Genomic DNA, 15,323 nt, shown 5'->3' with positions numbered 1-15,323 from the left:
AAATTGCTAGTAGTTAAAATCAGAATTTGCAAAAGCATTCAATGCTGCCCTTGTTGATGACTACACTGCAAACCTTTATCAGTACTAGGCCAGCTCTCAACTCCTTAGTAAGGACATCTCAGCTTACCACAGCAACTGTGGGCATCATCTCTGTCCAGCCTGGGCCTCCAGTGAGTAACCTGTGAGTTGGCTGTCTTGGCTTCCTCTGGAAGATGGGTGTTTGCTGAGGGTCTTTGCTTCCCTTGTGAAATGGCCTGGCGAGGTGGCTGCACCTTTCAGAGGTGCCTGGGTTTGTGTCTCCACTGAATAGCAATGATACCTTGTAAGTTGTGTAGAAGCATGTAGAAACTGGTGATTTCATAGCTAATGTCAGCTGAAATACATTTCACACAGAGGATTGGGGTTGCTGTGGAGTGTAGCCAGGTACTGGGAAGCAAAGCTGGTGCCAGTAGTGACAGGGTGCACACAGCAGCCACAGTGACACTGGTTCCCTGAGTAAAGTGGATTTTGTGACCTCATTCAGCCTGCTCACCTCATCTTCTTGCATAGTGCATCCAGTGGTTCTCTTGGTTCCTGTGCAAGCAGTACAGGTGATGAGATTGTGGCTTGCTGGTGGTGATTGCAAAGGGAGACTTTTTGGGCCCTTTGGTACAATGCAGACAAGGAGAAATTGGTTTTGTCCAGACCAATGTGAATGAAGGGCTCAAGCACCTTGCTCGAGACCTAGCACCTATGTTGAAAACATCTCCAGCTTGCAGAACTCCCTTTTGATAATTTGCCTTTATGAGTGCTTTTCTTTGAAGAGACTGCAGGGAGATTCTCAGGAAAGACAGAAGATTAAATTCCCACAAGTTCCTCTACCAGAACAAGTCCTTTATTGGGGAGGGCACAGAACTGATAGTGTGGAGAATATTAATTAATAATTCATTTTTTCCCAGGTGTCTCATATTGCATTTGTCTCTGTTTTTGAATTTCATGAAGGCTTGTGGTCTTCTGATATGTTTTTTCAAAAATTTGTTATCTCTTATTTTGAGGAGCAACTTCTTGAACATGACTATTGTACACAACCTTTATAAAGCTACTATAAAGTGTGCCAATTACAATAAGTGATTTTAAATGATTGGTAATTTTCCATCAAATAACATTTTGAAATATTCTATTTGTTTTGCCCACTAGTTTTCTAAAAACAGCTTGCTTAATCAAAAGACATATCACAATGACTTACATTTACATATGTAAATGATGCAATTCTGATAAATAATATTGCTCTACTGATAGCCAGTATTTTTTTAAAAATCAAGCTCTTTTATTATTGAGATTAGTCCCAGATACAAATAAGGGTTTGTTTGTTTGTTTTGTTTATTTATATACATTATTAAGTCTTGAACACAGGTTATTTATTTTTCAGATTTCCCTTCATGAAATGTCAACCAAGAAAGAACAAATAGCTGAAGCTCTGCAGACAACTCAGTCATTTTTAGCTAAGCACAGTGACAAGTATGCCATTTTTTATTTTTCAAATAGTGTAAAGTGAATTGAATAAATACATACTGTTTGCTTAAAAAGAAATCATATCCTTATAGATCTAATTGCATGTCGTGTACAGTTTGGGAGTTTTTTATCTTCTCATTGGGTGAAGCTTGATGCAATTTTGTTGATTTCAAGAATTTGACTTGGTTTGTATACCTCTGGTCATCTTAAAAATATTAGATATTTAAAATTTCATTTGAAATCAAAATAATTAACAAATTTGTAGTAAATGAGTACTTGAACTACCTATCACAAGATTTTTTCATTTGTGTCTGAAAACAGATTTAAGTTACTAAATTGCTGAGATATCTCATGACTCCTTGATGGTTATGTTACCTGTCTTGATTGGTAACCAGTAGACAAAGGCCCATGCAAAAGTTAAATGCTTCTTTGCCTGAATAACTGCAATGAGATTGTAGCTTTCTTGAACATCTTTGTAATTAGGCTGTATTTTTTCCAGACTACTTGTACTAATTTCTGTTACCCAGAGATCTCCTCCTTCCATTTTTTTTTCCATGATAGAATGACAGATGAAGAGAGACATGAAATGGAAAAGCAAGTTAGATCTCTCCAGGAAAGCTACAGCTTGTTATCCAATGAAGCTTTAAAGCAGCTGCAGGAAGCACATCTGGGTGATGAAAAGATGGAAGAAAAGGTAACAAGATTCAAACTTAGATTTCAGTTCCTCTTGAGATTTCTTGCATGGTTTTCAAATGACACATGATCAGGCAAAAGAAGAAGCTGCAATTAACAGTGTGTGGAAGGACTAGATATTTAATTGACTGAAGGTTTTGTGTATTTGCTATGAAATACTGTATGTGACCTTACCTGTGCACATGAGCATTCTATTCATCAAACTTCTTTGGAAGAGTCTTAATAATGTGTGCCTTGCATGAAGAAAGATAAGCAAATCATTCATCTCTTAACTCTTCTCTTAAAAGCCATTCTTTGACTGCTAGATAAGTCTGCGTTTCTGCTGCAATAATGACACCATAAAATAACATGTTAATCTCTCCCATATATTACTCAGAAATATCCTAGAAATTATCTGCTTTCAGGTTTTCCTAATTTTTTTCTGGGTATGAAAATGGGAGAACATAATACAATTTTCTCTGAGACACTATGAGTATATTTGCTAATGGATATTAGTCTTAAATATAGAGTGAGTATTCTCATATACATATAGAGGCAGAGTCTGTGTAATGAGTTCAAATAATGTTGCCAAACTGACTTCATGCTTTCCATGTGAACTAAATGCAATATTTGGTGCTGGAGTATCTGATTCCATATGGTTGAGTGTATATACAGAAATGCTGTATGCTGTAAACATGAATAGCATGGTTGTGTTGAATCACATACTGTTTCCAAATATTCTAACCTTTCACAGACATTTTTAGCATGAAAATGTGCCTTTCAGGTATATGTTCTATTTGCCCTCTCTGCAATCATTTCTTCTATTGTCTTTAACTAACCCTATTTATGTATGCAAAGCATAGGTTTTCAATTCACAGATGCATGTTGGTTTTAAATCTTTTATCACATCGTGTGCTGTTGAATGACTGACATAGATCACTTGTGCATTTGAGCTGCTAACATTCACAACATTCCTCCAGGCCTGGTAAGTATATGTTTTTATGCTTATCATACATTCAAAATCAAAAGAATATTTTAAACATATGATCCAAAAAGGATGATAATTATTCTTTTATATTCCCTTTTAGGTGAATAAAGTCATTGCTGGTGTCATTGACCAAACAACTGGAGAAGTCCTTTCAGTCTTTCAGTCTATTTTAAGAGGTTTTCTTGACTATGACACTGGAATTAGATTGCTTGAGAATCAGCTGATTCTTTCTGGAATAATTTCTCCAGAATTAGGAGTGTGTTATGGTTTGGAAGAAGCTAAAGCCCATGCCTTAATTGATGAGCAGATTCTGTTGCAGCTGCAAGAATTAAGTAACGCAAAGAAGCTTATCTCAGAATCATCATTAGCAAATATTCCAGTTGTTTCATCTTTAGAACAAGGTCTGATTTCAGAACATCTGGCTGTTAAAATTCTTGAGAATGAGCTTTCAAGTGGTTATTTGATTTTGCCATCTACTGGAGAAAAGCTGTCTTTGCAGAATGCTTTCCAGAGAAATCTTATTTCTCCGACGTTATATTCCAAACTCCTAGAAAGACAAGATACATGTAAAGATCTCATAGATCCCAACTCTGCTGAGAAAATTTCCCTTGAACAGATGGTTCATAGAAGCATAGTACATGAAGCAACAGGGTTAAGACTCCTGCCTGTGAAACCACAAGAAAAAGGGAGAATTGTATTGAAATGTGGAAGGAAGGTAACTATTTTGAGGGCAGCCCATGAAGGGCTCATTGACAGGGAAACAATGTTCAGGCTGCTGGGTGCTCAGTTAATGTCTGGTGGTATCATTGACCCCGACTCAGGGAAACGAATGACTGTGGAAGAGGCCATGAGACAAGGGATGATAGATCAGGACACTGCTTGTGGGATCCTCACACGTCAGGTTCAGACTGGTGGAATCCTTTGTCAAAATTCAGGACAACGCTTGACTGTTGATGAAGCTGTGCAATGCAACTTAATATCAGCTACCAGTGCTCTGCTGGTCTTAGAAGCTCAGAGAGGCTTTGTGGGACTAATTTGGCCTCACACTGGTGAAATATTCCCTGTATCAACTTCTTTGCACCAAGATATGATTACAAATGAGCTGGCATTCAAAATACTGAATGATAGAAAGAAAATAGCTGCACTTTACATTCCAGAAACTTGTGAAATAATCAGTCTTGACAAGGCTGCAGAATCAGGGATTATAGACAGTAATACTGTATCTGTTTTGACCAATGTGACTTTACCAGATAAAATGCCCAATGTAGAAGAATTAAAGTCCCTTTGTAAAGATGCTGCAAAGTGGTTATCAACTTATGAATTTCTGCCATCTGTATTTTATGGCTCTGAGGGGGAACATGAAGTTTCTGGCACAGAAGACCCTGTATGTCATAATCTAGATGAAGCTAAGAAACTATTCATGTCTTACCTGATGGTAAATAGTTATATGGATGCAAACACTGGACAGAGACTTTTATTATATGATGGACAACTGGAAGAAATCATCAGTATGTTGCTGGAAGGTGATAGTGCTGGGTATGATGCTGGTGTGTCAGAAATAGAGTTTAGTAACAAATATGTAAGTTCAAAAGGAATTCACCTAAAGTCAGCAAACAGTGCTCAGGGTGATCTTTCAGGTGCTGAGAACTCTGGTAATAACAGGATATGTAATCAATGTGGTGATTTTGGGAATTACATATCTTCACAAGAATATCCCCATGTGTGCAGGCCAGATGTTTGCAATATTCTTGGTACTGAGCAATCAGAATATACACAGGAGATGCAGTTAACTACCCCTGCAGAACTCAGAAATGTAGTGAGCAGCACTCAAAATTCCATGAAGAGAAATGAACTCAGGGATTTTTTGGAGGTTTCTGAGTGGACAGAACTCTGTAAGCAGACAAATTCAGGTAACATTGAAGGATATCCTCCAAATGACTCAAATACAAAACTTTTATCACAAACAGCAAAAGAAGAGATTTGTGTGGGAGGCAGTCTGGATAATGAAAACATGAATGATAAAACATTACAAAATTCCTTGAGCATGAATGATTTGTCAGATAAGGAAACGTGGAGGGAGCTGGAAAGGTGCACAGACTATGGGCCTCCCATATTTCAAGCTGACAGTAGCAGAATGGTACTGGATAATAGCAAGAAAGATAATTTTCAGAGAAGTCTTGATCCATCCATCACTGCAGACACTGCATATAGACTTCCAGAAGAATTGATTAGTCAATGTGGTGTCACACCAAAGTTTGAAGACGACAGATATGGTGCACAACTTCTTCAGGAGTATGCAGGTCCATCTCTACAGGACTGTCTTTATATCCATGGAAGGCCATCCCTGGAGGATTGTGCTGATTTTCAGAATAAACTGTGTCTAGAGGACAGCATAGACATGCAGCATAGGCTTTCATTGGGTGGTGATACTGTCACACACGATGGACCACCTCTGGGGGACAGTAACAGCAGAGCACAAAGGCTGACAGAAGAAGAAAGTGATCTTATATTCCACAGGTTACTGCCGTGTGACAGTAGCTCTGACTCATCAATAGAGGAGGGTGATGGCATCCCACAGCTTGAGAGTAGCTGCTTGCAGCAAGGATGTGGTGAGGTGGCCTCTGAAGAGGACAGCTCTCAGTTGGATGATGGTGATGATGATGATGCCTATGAAACACCTCAAAGTGATGATGATGACAGTGATGTCTATGATACTCCACAAATTGATGATGATGATTCCTCTGACACTTCTCAAGGTGATGAGGGGTTTCACACCTTGCAGGTGAGGGATGATGATATACCAGAGCCAGAATTGGCTGGAAGATCAGTTCCATTTGGTTTTCTGGAGGAGAGAGGTGGTCGAATAACCCTAAAAGAAGAGAACAGCTCTTTTCAAGAACTTTCAGCTAATGCTAGAGAGAATGTTCATGTGAATGTGAAAGGGCAACCTGAGAGCATAACTATAGCTTCTGCAAGTGCCAAAATTATGGAGAAAACCCTTGAGGGAAGGGAAAGGACAAAAGGGAGTTTTGGAGAGAAGGAGCATGAGTTATCAGTTACTGATGAGAGTGAAGGAACAAAGGAAGGAGGCATGAGCTATTTACAGAATATGTATGAAGCAGATGTACAAGACAGGAATGAAGAAGTTGAAATGAAAGCAAAAGGTGACCTGTGTGAGGAGGAATCTGAAGGTACACAGGAGGGGGAAGATTATGAGGAGGATTATGATAGTTATGATGACTCTGACACTGATTCTGACAGTGAAGATGAAATGGATATTTTTGATTCACATCATCAATGTATAAGTAAATGTGACCAGCTGGTAATGTCAGTAGAAGATGTAGAAAGGAGCAATGAAAACAATCAGAATATTGATGACTACTGCTGTTCTTTAGGCCAAAAGACAGGATATACTTTGCAATTCCAGTCTAACCATGAAAATGGAAAACTATCCCCAGTAATATGTGAATCAATGTCAAATATTTCTGAAGAAAGATATGTTGGTCTTTCATGTACCAGTGAAGAAGCCAGACAGCAGGAAACAGAAGATGAATATGGGACTTGTGTCAAAAGTGAACACATGCCACAAGATCCTGCTGAGCCTATTCAGTCTGAAAATACCTTTGACACTAAATGGGTGTCCACAAAGAGTGAGGAGAATAATGAAACACAGTTTAGGGTTCCAGGTTCTCAGCTTCTTGATGGTACTGTGAAATCTGACATTAGTGTGACAGCCTACCTACAGCAAGCTGATGATGACCAAAGTACCTGGACAAATTTGCTTCTCTCAGAATGCTTTATTGATAGCATGAATGAAGACAATAATACCATGCCAATGTTAGATTCAAATCATGGACAAAGACAGAGAGAGGCACTGCTTGCAGAGGAAAAAGTATTAAATCATATGGACCAGCTAAAGGAAAGCTCATCCCAAATGGACAATAAATTCCTTACAGATACTCCTTATGTGAGTGATAATAGTTCACTTAGGGACCCAACACATCCAGACACCAGTTGGAAGCATAGTCAAATAGAAAGAGGTTTTGAAATTCTTACAGAAAATAAAAATAGAGTAAATATTATGGAGGAATGTGATGTCATGGGACTAAGTAATAGTCCCATTCAGATGGAAAATCTTGGGGAAATATTTGATGCAACAGTAATTAAAGCTGCTAGAGAAACTCCTGCTGCAAGTAAAGAAAAAGTAAATGTTGATCAAGGTTTTCTTGACATTCAAGGGGCAAGATCAGATGAATTTAAGAGAGGTGATAACATTTCTTCTTCTTTAAAACAACATACAACATGCATAAAAGAAGGTGGCCATTCAGAACTCAGTGAAATTGAATTCTTTTTTGAGGACATGGAAAGAGGGGGAAAAGGTATACAAAATGAAAAGGATTTTCTGCTAAATATGGAAGAAATGCATTCAAGTGAATGTAACACTTACTCTTTTCCTCCACCTGATACAGTGAAACCAAAGGAGATTAGCATAACTAAAGAAACAGAGAGGCTTAACTGTCAAAATACCGACAATGTTCTGAAAGACATTCCAGAAAACAAAAGCAGCAGTGATAGTGAAATTTCCCCCACAAAACCAGATGCTTTAGGAAGTATTGAGGATGCCAAAGAGTTAGGAGATGGAAGTGAAGTGCAACCTATTGGGAGACATACCCATACCACTGATGTTTCTTCTGCAATTCTGAGTAGCATGGGGACTAAGTTGAATTACGGTGCCCAGAACAAACATGAGATGCTGAAAAACACAAAAGGAGAAAATGTCATGGTCAGTGACACTTCCTCCCTTGGAAATGGTTTCAAAAAACAAATGTCCATGGAGTCATTGCAAAAAGAAATGGTACCCTGCAAAGATTTTCAAGTAAAGGAAGGTATTTCACAATCAGCAGATGTGTCTGACACACTAATGGAAGACTTACAGAGTATATTACAAAGGAAATTGAAAATGGGACAGGTTTACTGCAAGCAGGAAGGTGAGCCCCTAAATTACTCTGATACCAGAACTTTAATGCAAAATTTACTTAAAATGGTTAGAAGCACTCAGCTTGAGAGTGAAATGTCTAGTGGGTCAAATCTGAAGCAAATAAGCAATGCTGTTAGAACTGCATTAATGGTCACCACACTGTGTGCAGAGCCCAAGGACAATGATGCTCCTTCACTGCTTTGGCCAGATTGCAGAAGTCCTGATCTTCTTCATGATATTCTGAAGCATGAATCCTGCAAGCAAAAGACAGCTGATTCAGATGAAAGGAGGAGTGAAACAGACATGAAAGCTCCTGTTCCCAAGCTTGCTACCAATGAACTTCTGGAAATTTTTCAAAACTCACTTGGAGATGAAAGTACAAGCAAGTTAGAGGAGCTGATAAATGGTTTGCTTAGGAGCTCACAGGTTGCTGGTCCTGCCACAGAGCATGAGGGTAAAGGCAAAGGAGATGGGCTTTATTCTCTTTCCTCAACAGAACAATCAGAGCTTGGATCAGAAATTGATGAAGAGAAAACATTGGCATATAACAGAACCACTACTTGGGAAAGTGATCAGGAGCATGGGAAGACAGAAAGCCTGTCCAAAGGCTTTACTGAGCCTGCTTTGAAAACAGAAGAAACAGTCATAGGAGACACCCCCACTAGCATGGTAAGTAACAAGAATGTGTTCAGTGTCCTGTGTTAGTGGAATTGCATGGATCTTTCCAAGTGGTGGAGAGAACAATTGAACTGGAAAAATGGTTGAAAAATTAGATTATAAATTTAAAATAAATCATAATAAACCCAAGGAATTTTATTACTTATTTTCAAGTCAGTTGGGAAAATCTTATTTTTAAAACTCATTTTCAGTTTGATGGAGTACAGCAATGTTTAAAGTTAACAGAGAAAATGCAAGAACATTTGGCAGTGCTTCAAGATATGAAAAACCACCTAGATAAACAGCAGCCTATTAGTAACAGCCTGGAAATACTAAAAGCTGAACTGGAACAGCTAGAGGTAAGTAAAGTGTTCTTTATGCTTGTACTTCAGTGATGGGTGCTAAATATAGCCCTTAGGTTTAAAAAGGGAGATTCAAAATGTAATTAAAGCAATTCAGATTTGAACATTTTTAGTTTAGTAGCTTAAAGCATTTTTGATGTGTTCTCTTTGTAGTCATTTGAATCAGGACTGGCTACCTTTGCAGTTATCCTAAAAAAGGACATGAAGCTGGCAGAAGAATTCTTAAAGTCTTGTAACAGGGATATTCTAGAAGAGAAGCTTAAAGAGCTAAAGATAAGCTATGACTCTTTGCAGGAAGCATTTTTGGAGGTCTGTGATAGATCTTCAAAACGAGCAAAACAAATAGTCTGCGCTGTTGACTTGGAAATGGTATGTTTTTAGCAGTGTATGTTTTTACCTTGATTTTCTTCAAGGCAATTGGGCTAAAATAAAGGAATTTGGATTTTCTTTATTTTATCCTAGTATAAAGATACATGTATGATTCAATTTAATATGGTAGAAAATGTGAGTATACTACAGGAGCATAAATAAATATACAAATTCCCTTTCTAGTCTAAGCTTGCAGGATTACACCAGCAACTTTTTAACCAACTGCAGAGATTTTCAGACTGGATCACAGAGAAAAATAAAATCATGAATGACTTCACAGTGAATACTAATGATATAGAAGAGATGAAGAAAAGTTCACAGCTACTTAAAGTAAGTTCTCTTTATGGCAGGTGTTGATGTTTCAATATAGCTCCTTATTATTAATTATTAGCTAGGTTTTTTATTCCTTCTCAATAACCTCTATGGCCTAAAGAGAGGACTAGAAGTAATTACTTAAGAAGACAACAATTAGATAATCCAGTAGTAAAATCTTGTTGATTTGCTTTTTCACTTGCAAATAAAGTTTCATAGAGTTAGGATTACTGAGAATGCTATTGGTTGTACTTACATTTGTTGCAATAAATCTGAGCCTTTTAGAAATCTAATATATAATACAAGTATTTCAGTGATTAAAATTGAATTTTTATGCATTGGGTTCAGAATTTAACTGAAGTTTAATTGTCTTCCAAGTCAATTCTGTGTGAGAACACAAGATGGGAAAAGATAAAAAGGTTTCTTCATTACACACTCCATAAAATGAGTAATGGCAAACAAAGCAGATAAAATTTTTAGTAAAGTTCATATACTTCTATATGTATTAATAATAAAATCTATTTTAGTTGTTTTAATGTGCTTAAATAGAGTTCCAGAGAAATGGTATGGTCATAGGGGCTCCACAGTATGTAGCTGCTGGTAGAATTTGCCACATTGCTAGAAATGGTGACATTCCTTCTGTGGAGTTAAGAATAGGAATGATTTCAAGTATATATTTCAAAATTTCTGGATCTTCAGACCAGATATCACCTAGAAATGTTACATCTAACCTGCCATAAATCTTTTAGAGTTGAAGGTCAGTCACTTTTCAAAAATCTATGAGAGGCCAAAGAAATAGAGATGTACAAGATCACGTATTTTATTCATTGGACTCAAGCTGTCCTGAGGCAAACCATGTGGAAGTTCTAATGTCATACCTGAATATGGCAGTATGATTCTGAATTTTGATTTTCCATGGCTAAATTGTATGCCAAAAGCATTTTGGGATAAGGGCTGAGAAGAGATGGTAGACATACTTGTGGTTTATTTGTACTCAATTTTTCTTGCTAGTAATTCCCTTCACTTCATTTACAGAACAGTGCTGCAGAGCTCAGCTGTAAAAAAATGCAACTGGAGACAACTGCTTTTGATGTTCAGTTCTTCATTTCTGAACATGCTGAAGATCTTTCTCCTAATCAGAGCAAACAGCTACTGAGGCTCTTAAATACCACCCAGAAATCTTTTCAGGAAGCACAGGAAGCAGTAACTTCTCAAGTGGAAAGTTTAGAGACTCAGTTACAGGCAGTGCAAGAGCTGGGTGATCAGAAGGTTTGCCTTTCTGTGTAAATGTGTGCTGAATGTTTCTGTCTATGGATGAGGAATTTTTATACCAGCATGCAATATTGAGTGTATTTCTATCTTTTCCCTTTTTACTACAGATACATTTGTAGCTCTACAAAAATGATATTGATGAAATTTGGTGAATTATCATTTTTGTCTTTCTTTGTTATACTCACAGAAACAGCATATTAAATTGAGAACAGACACAGGTCTGCTCTTTCTATCAATGAGAGAAATTTACTTGAGGTTTCTCACAAGTGTTGTTTCTTCAGCAGCTCTATCAGTAATTGATCTGAGCTATATTGATCACTGAATTTGCTATTGCACCATTCCATAACACTTTGGTCTTGCTGAACATTTTCTTTCTCTTGAATTTGCCAGGTCATCTGCTTATGGGATCTTTTCTCTAGATTTTCTAGTCCAAGAACGAGATTTGTTAAAATCCGTGTAGCATGGATTGTTTTGACTGAGATGGGTTAGAGGGACAAATATATGAGTGAATCAGCCAAGGTACTTGCAGTTCTAGGTGTGGGCACTGGGAAACCTGTGAGTCAAGTTGGGCCAGTTACTTCTTCAGCAAGTGCAAGCAGCCTTTGTAGAGTCAAAAGAGGCTGATAAGATGTTGCAGGTTAACAGCACCTCCTCTTCTTTCATAGAAGCACTGGTAGGACTCAGAATCACCACTTCAGCCCCTGGTTTATGTGTAAATAAAAGTGCTTTAATATTCTGAAGACTTTGTATTATTTTGCCGTTCCAAGAACATTTCTTTCTACTATATTTTGTGAAAGAAGCATAAAATTGAGTATAGGAAAGGCACAGATAATTTTTCTAAGACTTCGTAACAATAATGAGCTTGCATGTTTTGTTCTTCTCTACTGCTTAAAAAGTTCACAGTTTCTATTCAGGTAACATGTTATGCATACCAAAAAGAGCTAACTCACATTCACAACTAACCTCTGTTTTGATGTCCTTTTTTTCAGAATTAATAGTGTTTATCACAGGTTTCAAGTGGTTAAGAGACTGGATTTTCACTCCTGCTGTTTGGAGATTTCATCCTTCCCATATGTGCATGGCCAGACTTCTATTGGGCAATTCCATCAAACATGGTCTCTTTTACTTAAAACATATTTGAAGTTTATCCATAACTTCTGTATGTTCATCTTGCTCTTTGTACCACTGCTATCATGTTTACAGCATACTTGAAAAATAATTGCTTTGCAAAATTGATGTTCAAAGATTTCTAATATCTATTAGAGTGTTGGTTCCTGAAGTGAGGATTTTTTTCTTATTGTTCAATTGTACTTGGCTCTAATATAGGACGTGGCTGAACGGCAGCAGGAGTGCAAGGAGAAACTGCAGGAGATCTGTGATTTGCTTACACAGACTGAAAATCGACTCATTGGGCAGCGACAGTCCCTTGGTATTGGAGACAGCAAGGCTGAGCTGGAACAATACCAGACCAAACAGGAGGTAGGCACAGTCCTAGTCTAACAGAGAAGTTAAAGAGGGCTGAGTGCAGAGGAGAGTGACTCGACTCTTTTGTTGAGTAACAAGGCTTGTCATGTGAGAAGAGAATAAAATAGATTCGTTTGACCTACCAAAAGTAAAGGCTTAGTGGCATGCATTTAAACTGCTGCTTGTGAATAACCCCAGTGTGTGCCAGTGGGAGAAGAGAAACTTCCAAATGAGGAGACACTAGAATAGGGAGTATGTGCTACACATTTCAAGAAGCACTCTTGAAGCAGGTGTGAATTTTGTTAATATATTAGCTTAAGATTGTTCCTGTTGAATGTGATAAAATCACGCGTTTATTGTGCTAAAATAATTTAGTGAGCATCAGGAAGTGTTTATTCCTGTTCACAGCACTTTGAAAATTTTTTCTGCAATGTTTTCTCTTTCCTGAGGCTTTCCATTGCTTCACTCTTGCTTTGTTTTGAATTCTGGTTCATATTAATGTTTCTTGCAATCTCTTTGGTGTCCTCATGTAGCAAACCCCTTTGAACGGGCTTGCTTTCCTTGCTCTTCAGCTGTATCCAGTCATCTCTAAGCTTTTACTCTGTCCTGATAGAAATTGAGTTTATGATAGCTAAAGGACTGAAGTGTTAAAATGAGCTGCATTTTTAGCTGCTGTATTCTAAAATTGCTGCAAAATCTCTGGTCAAGAATGAGGATCAAATGTTCTGTCTTGCATCTCCAAGATTGATACACTGCACAAGAAGGTGAAAAATGTCATTGTTTCAGTACCTGGGAGAATGTATTCAACAGTGTAATCATTACAAATAAAGCTCCTCTCAGATGATTGGAAGGCAGACCAGGAAAACTGCTTTGGGTGAATTAAAACTAAAGATCTGTCCTCTGTGAAATTCAATGGAAGTAAACAATCTTGAGAGACTGAAATATTATGATTGATTACAATAGAAGAAAAAAAAATTGTATGCCATCTCTGGCCTGAACAAACCCAAGAAATCCGGGAAAACTTTCACCCAGGAAAGATGATTACAGTTTTCTGACTTCTATTCAGACAGCAGCTTTATTTTCAGCAGCTTTCCATTAGGATAGTTATGGACCAGAGTTTGTCAGGAGACTCACTTTACTAACTGCAGTGTAGCAGATTTACTTGAGCCTTGATTTCTAATAAAATAAATATATGTTCTGCACATGTGCAAACACAATATTAAACTGTTAAGGGGAAAAAAGTGGGCTCAGTCTGAATAGGACTGTAAGCAAACAGATTTGCAATTAAAAAAAAAAGTTCGATTGAGCTGCAACAACATTGTCAGATGTTTGCCTTTGATTTTAATAATTGTCTGCAATTTATTAATGTATCATGTGCAGCTAGGCAGGAACCAGTGTGGTGCTTACACCTAGAAGAGAGATAGTTTAATAAAGTTAATTGGAAAGATCTTATGAATAATTTACTTACTCCTGTTTCCTTTCTTTTTTATCAAAAGGAGATCCAAAAAGACATGAGAACAAGTGCCCAGACACTGGCAGAGATTGTGAAAAATACTGAAGCCTTCTTGAAAGAGAATGGAGAAAAGTTGTCACAAGAAGACAAGACTGTTCTGGAACAGAAACTAAATGAAGCTAAGACAAAGTGTTTGCTCCTTAGCCAGAAGGCAGAAGAGTCCAAAAAAGAACTGGATAAAGCTATGACAACAGCAATTAAGCAGGAAACAGAAAAGGTTTTTAGGCAACCCTTTATTCAAACCTATTTCATGTCTTATGATATTAGTCGTGAAACTTACTGTTTGGTGGGTTGACCTTGTCTGGATGCCAAAAAGCCATTCCATCACTTCCTTCCTCACCTGAACAGGGAGAGAAAATTTAATGAAAGGCTTGTGGGTTGAGATAAGGGCAGGGAGACATCACTCACAGCTGCTGTCACAGGCAGAACAGGCTTGACTTGAGGAAATTATTTTATTACCAATCAAATCAGAACAGGATAATGAGAAATAAAAACTAAATCTTAAAGATACCTTCCCTCCACCTCTGCCTTGTTCCTGAGCTCAGCTCTGGAGTTCTCTCCCTCATTCCTACCTCATTCCACCAGGGGGATGGGGAAAGTGGGTTGTGGTCAGTTCATCACACATTGTCTCTGCCATTCCTTCCTCCTCAAGGAGACAACTCCTCACACTCTTCCTGTGCTCCAGTGTGGGGTCCACAATGTGGAGTCCTGGACACAGGAGTGGGGTCCTGACACAGGAGTCAGTCCTTTATGAACTTCTCCAACATGAGTCCTTCCCAAGGGCTCCAGTGGGGTCCCTTCCATGGGGTGAAGTCCTTCAGGCACACTGTTCCAGTATGTGGAATGACCCCACGGGGTCACAAGTTGTGTCACAAGCCTGCTTGAGTGTGGGCTTCCCACAGGGTCACAGCTCCCTTTGGTCATCCATGTGCTCTGGAGTGGGGTCTTCCTGGGGCTGCAGGTGGATCTCTGCATCCTCTGGATCCCCATGGGCTGCAGGTGGCCCTCCATGGGCTGCAGGGGCACAGCTGCTTCACCATGGGCTGCACCAGGGGCTGCAGGGGAATCTCAGCTCTGGCACCTGGAGCACCTCCTGCTCCTCCTTCTGCACTGACCTTGGGGTCTGCAGGGCTGTTCCTCTCAGATATTCTCACCCCTCTCTTCAGGCTGATGTTTTTCATGCTTTTTTTTTACCCTATTGCTATATGATCCCAGAGTTGCTACCACCACTGCTGATGGGCTTGG

General features: G+C 38.5%; 1 protein-coding gene across 8 annotated transcripts in view; it reads left to right on the top strand.

Annotated features, from left to right (window-relative positions):
- The window catches only part of DST (dystonin), a 294,261-nt gene that overhangs the window by 180,729 nt on the left and 98,209 nt on the right, over positions 1-15,323 (top strand). For 7 of the 8 annotated variants that reach the window (XM_036379365.2, XM_036379364.2, XM_036379363.2 and 4 more), the window contains 4 exons: positions 1,409-1,497; positions 2,053-2,185; positions 12,428-12,580; positions 14,062-14,295. In XM_036379365.2, the coding sequence (XP_036235258.1) occupies positions 1,409-1,497; positions 2,053-2,185; positions 12,428-12,580; positions 14,062-14,295 (609 nt within the window). Of the gene's footprint in view, positions 1-1,408; positions 1,498-2,052; positions 2,186-3,251; positions 8,799-8,998; positions 9,146-9,301; positions 9,518-9,700; positions 9,848-10,864; positions 11,099-12,427; positions 12,581-14,061; positions 14,296-15,323 lie in introns of all 8 variants that reach the window. The other variant, XM_036379370.2, reaches the window with a different exon arrangement.

The sequence above is a fragment of the Molothrus ater genome, chromosome 3 (genome assembly GCF_012460135.2).
Source record: "Molothrus ater isolate BHLD 08-10-18 breed brown headed cowbird chromosome 3, BPBGC_Mater_1.1, whole genome shotgun sequence".
NCBI lineage: Eukaryota > Metazoa > Chordata > Aves > Passeriformes > Icteridae > Molothrus > Molothrus ater.
The sequence above is the reverse complement of the archived record's forward strand: the minus strand, read 5'-3'. Positions and strand labels throughout refer to the sequence as shown.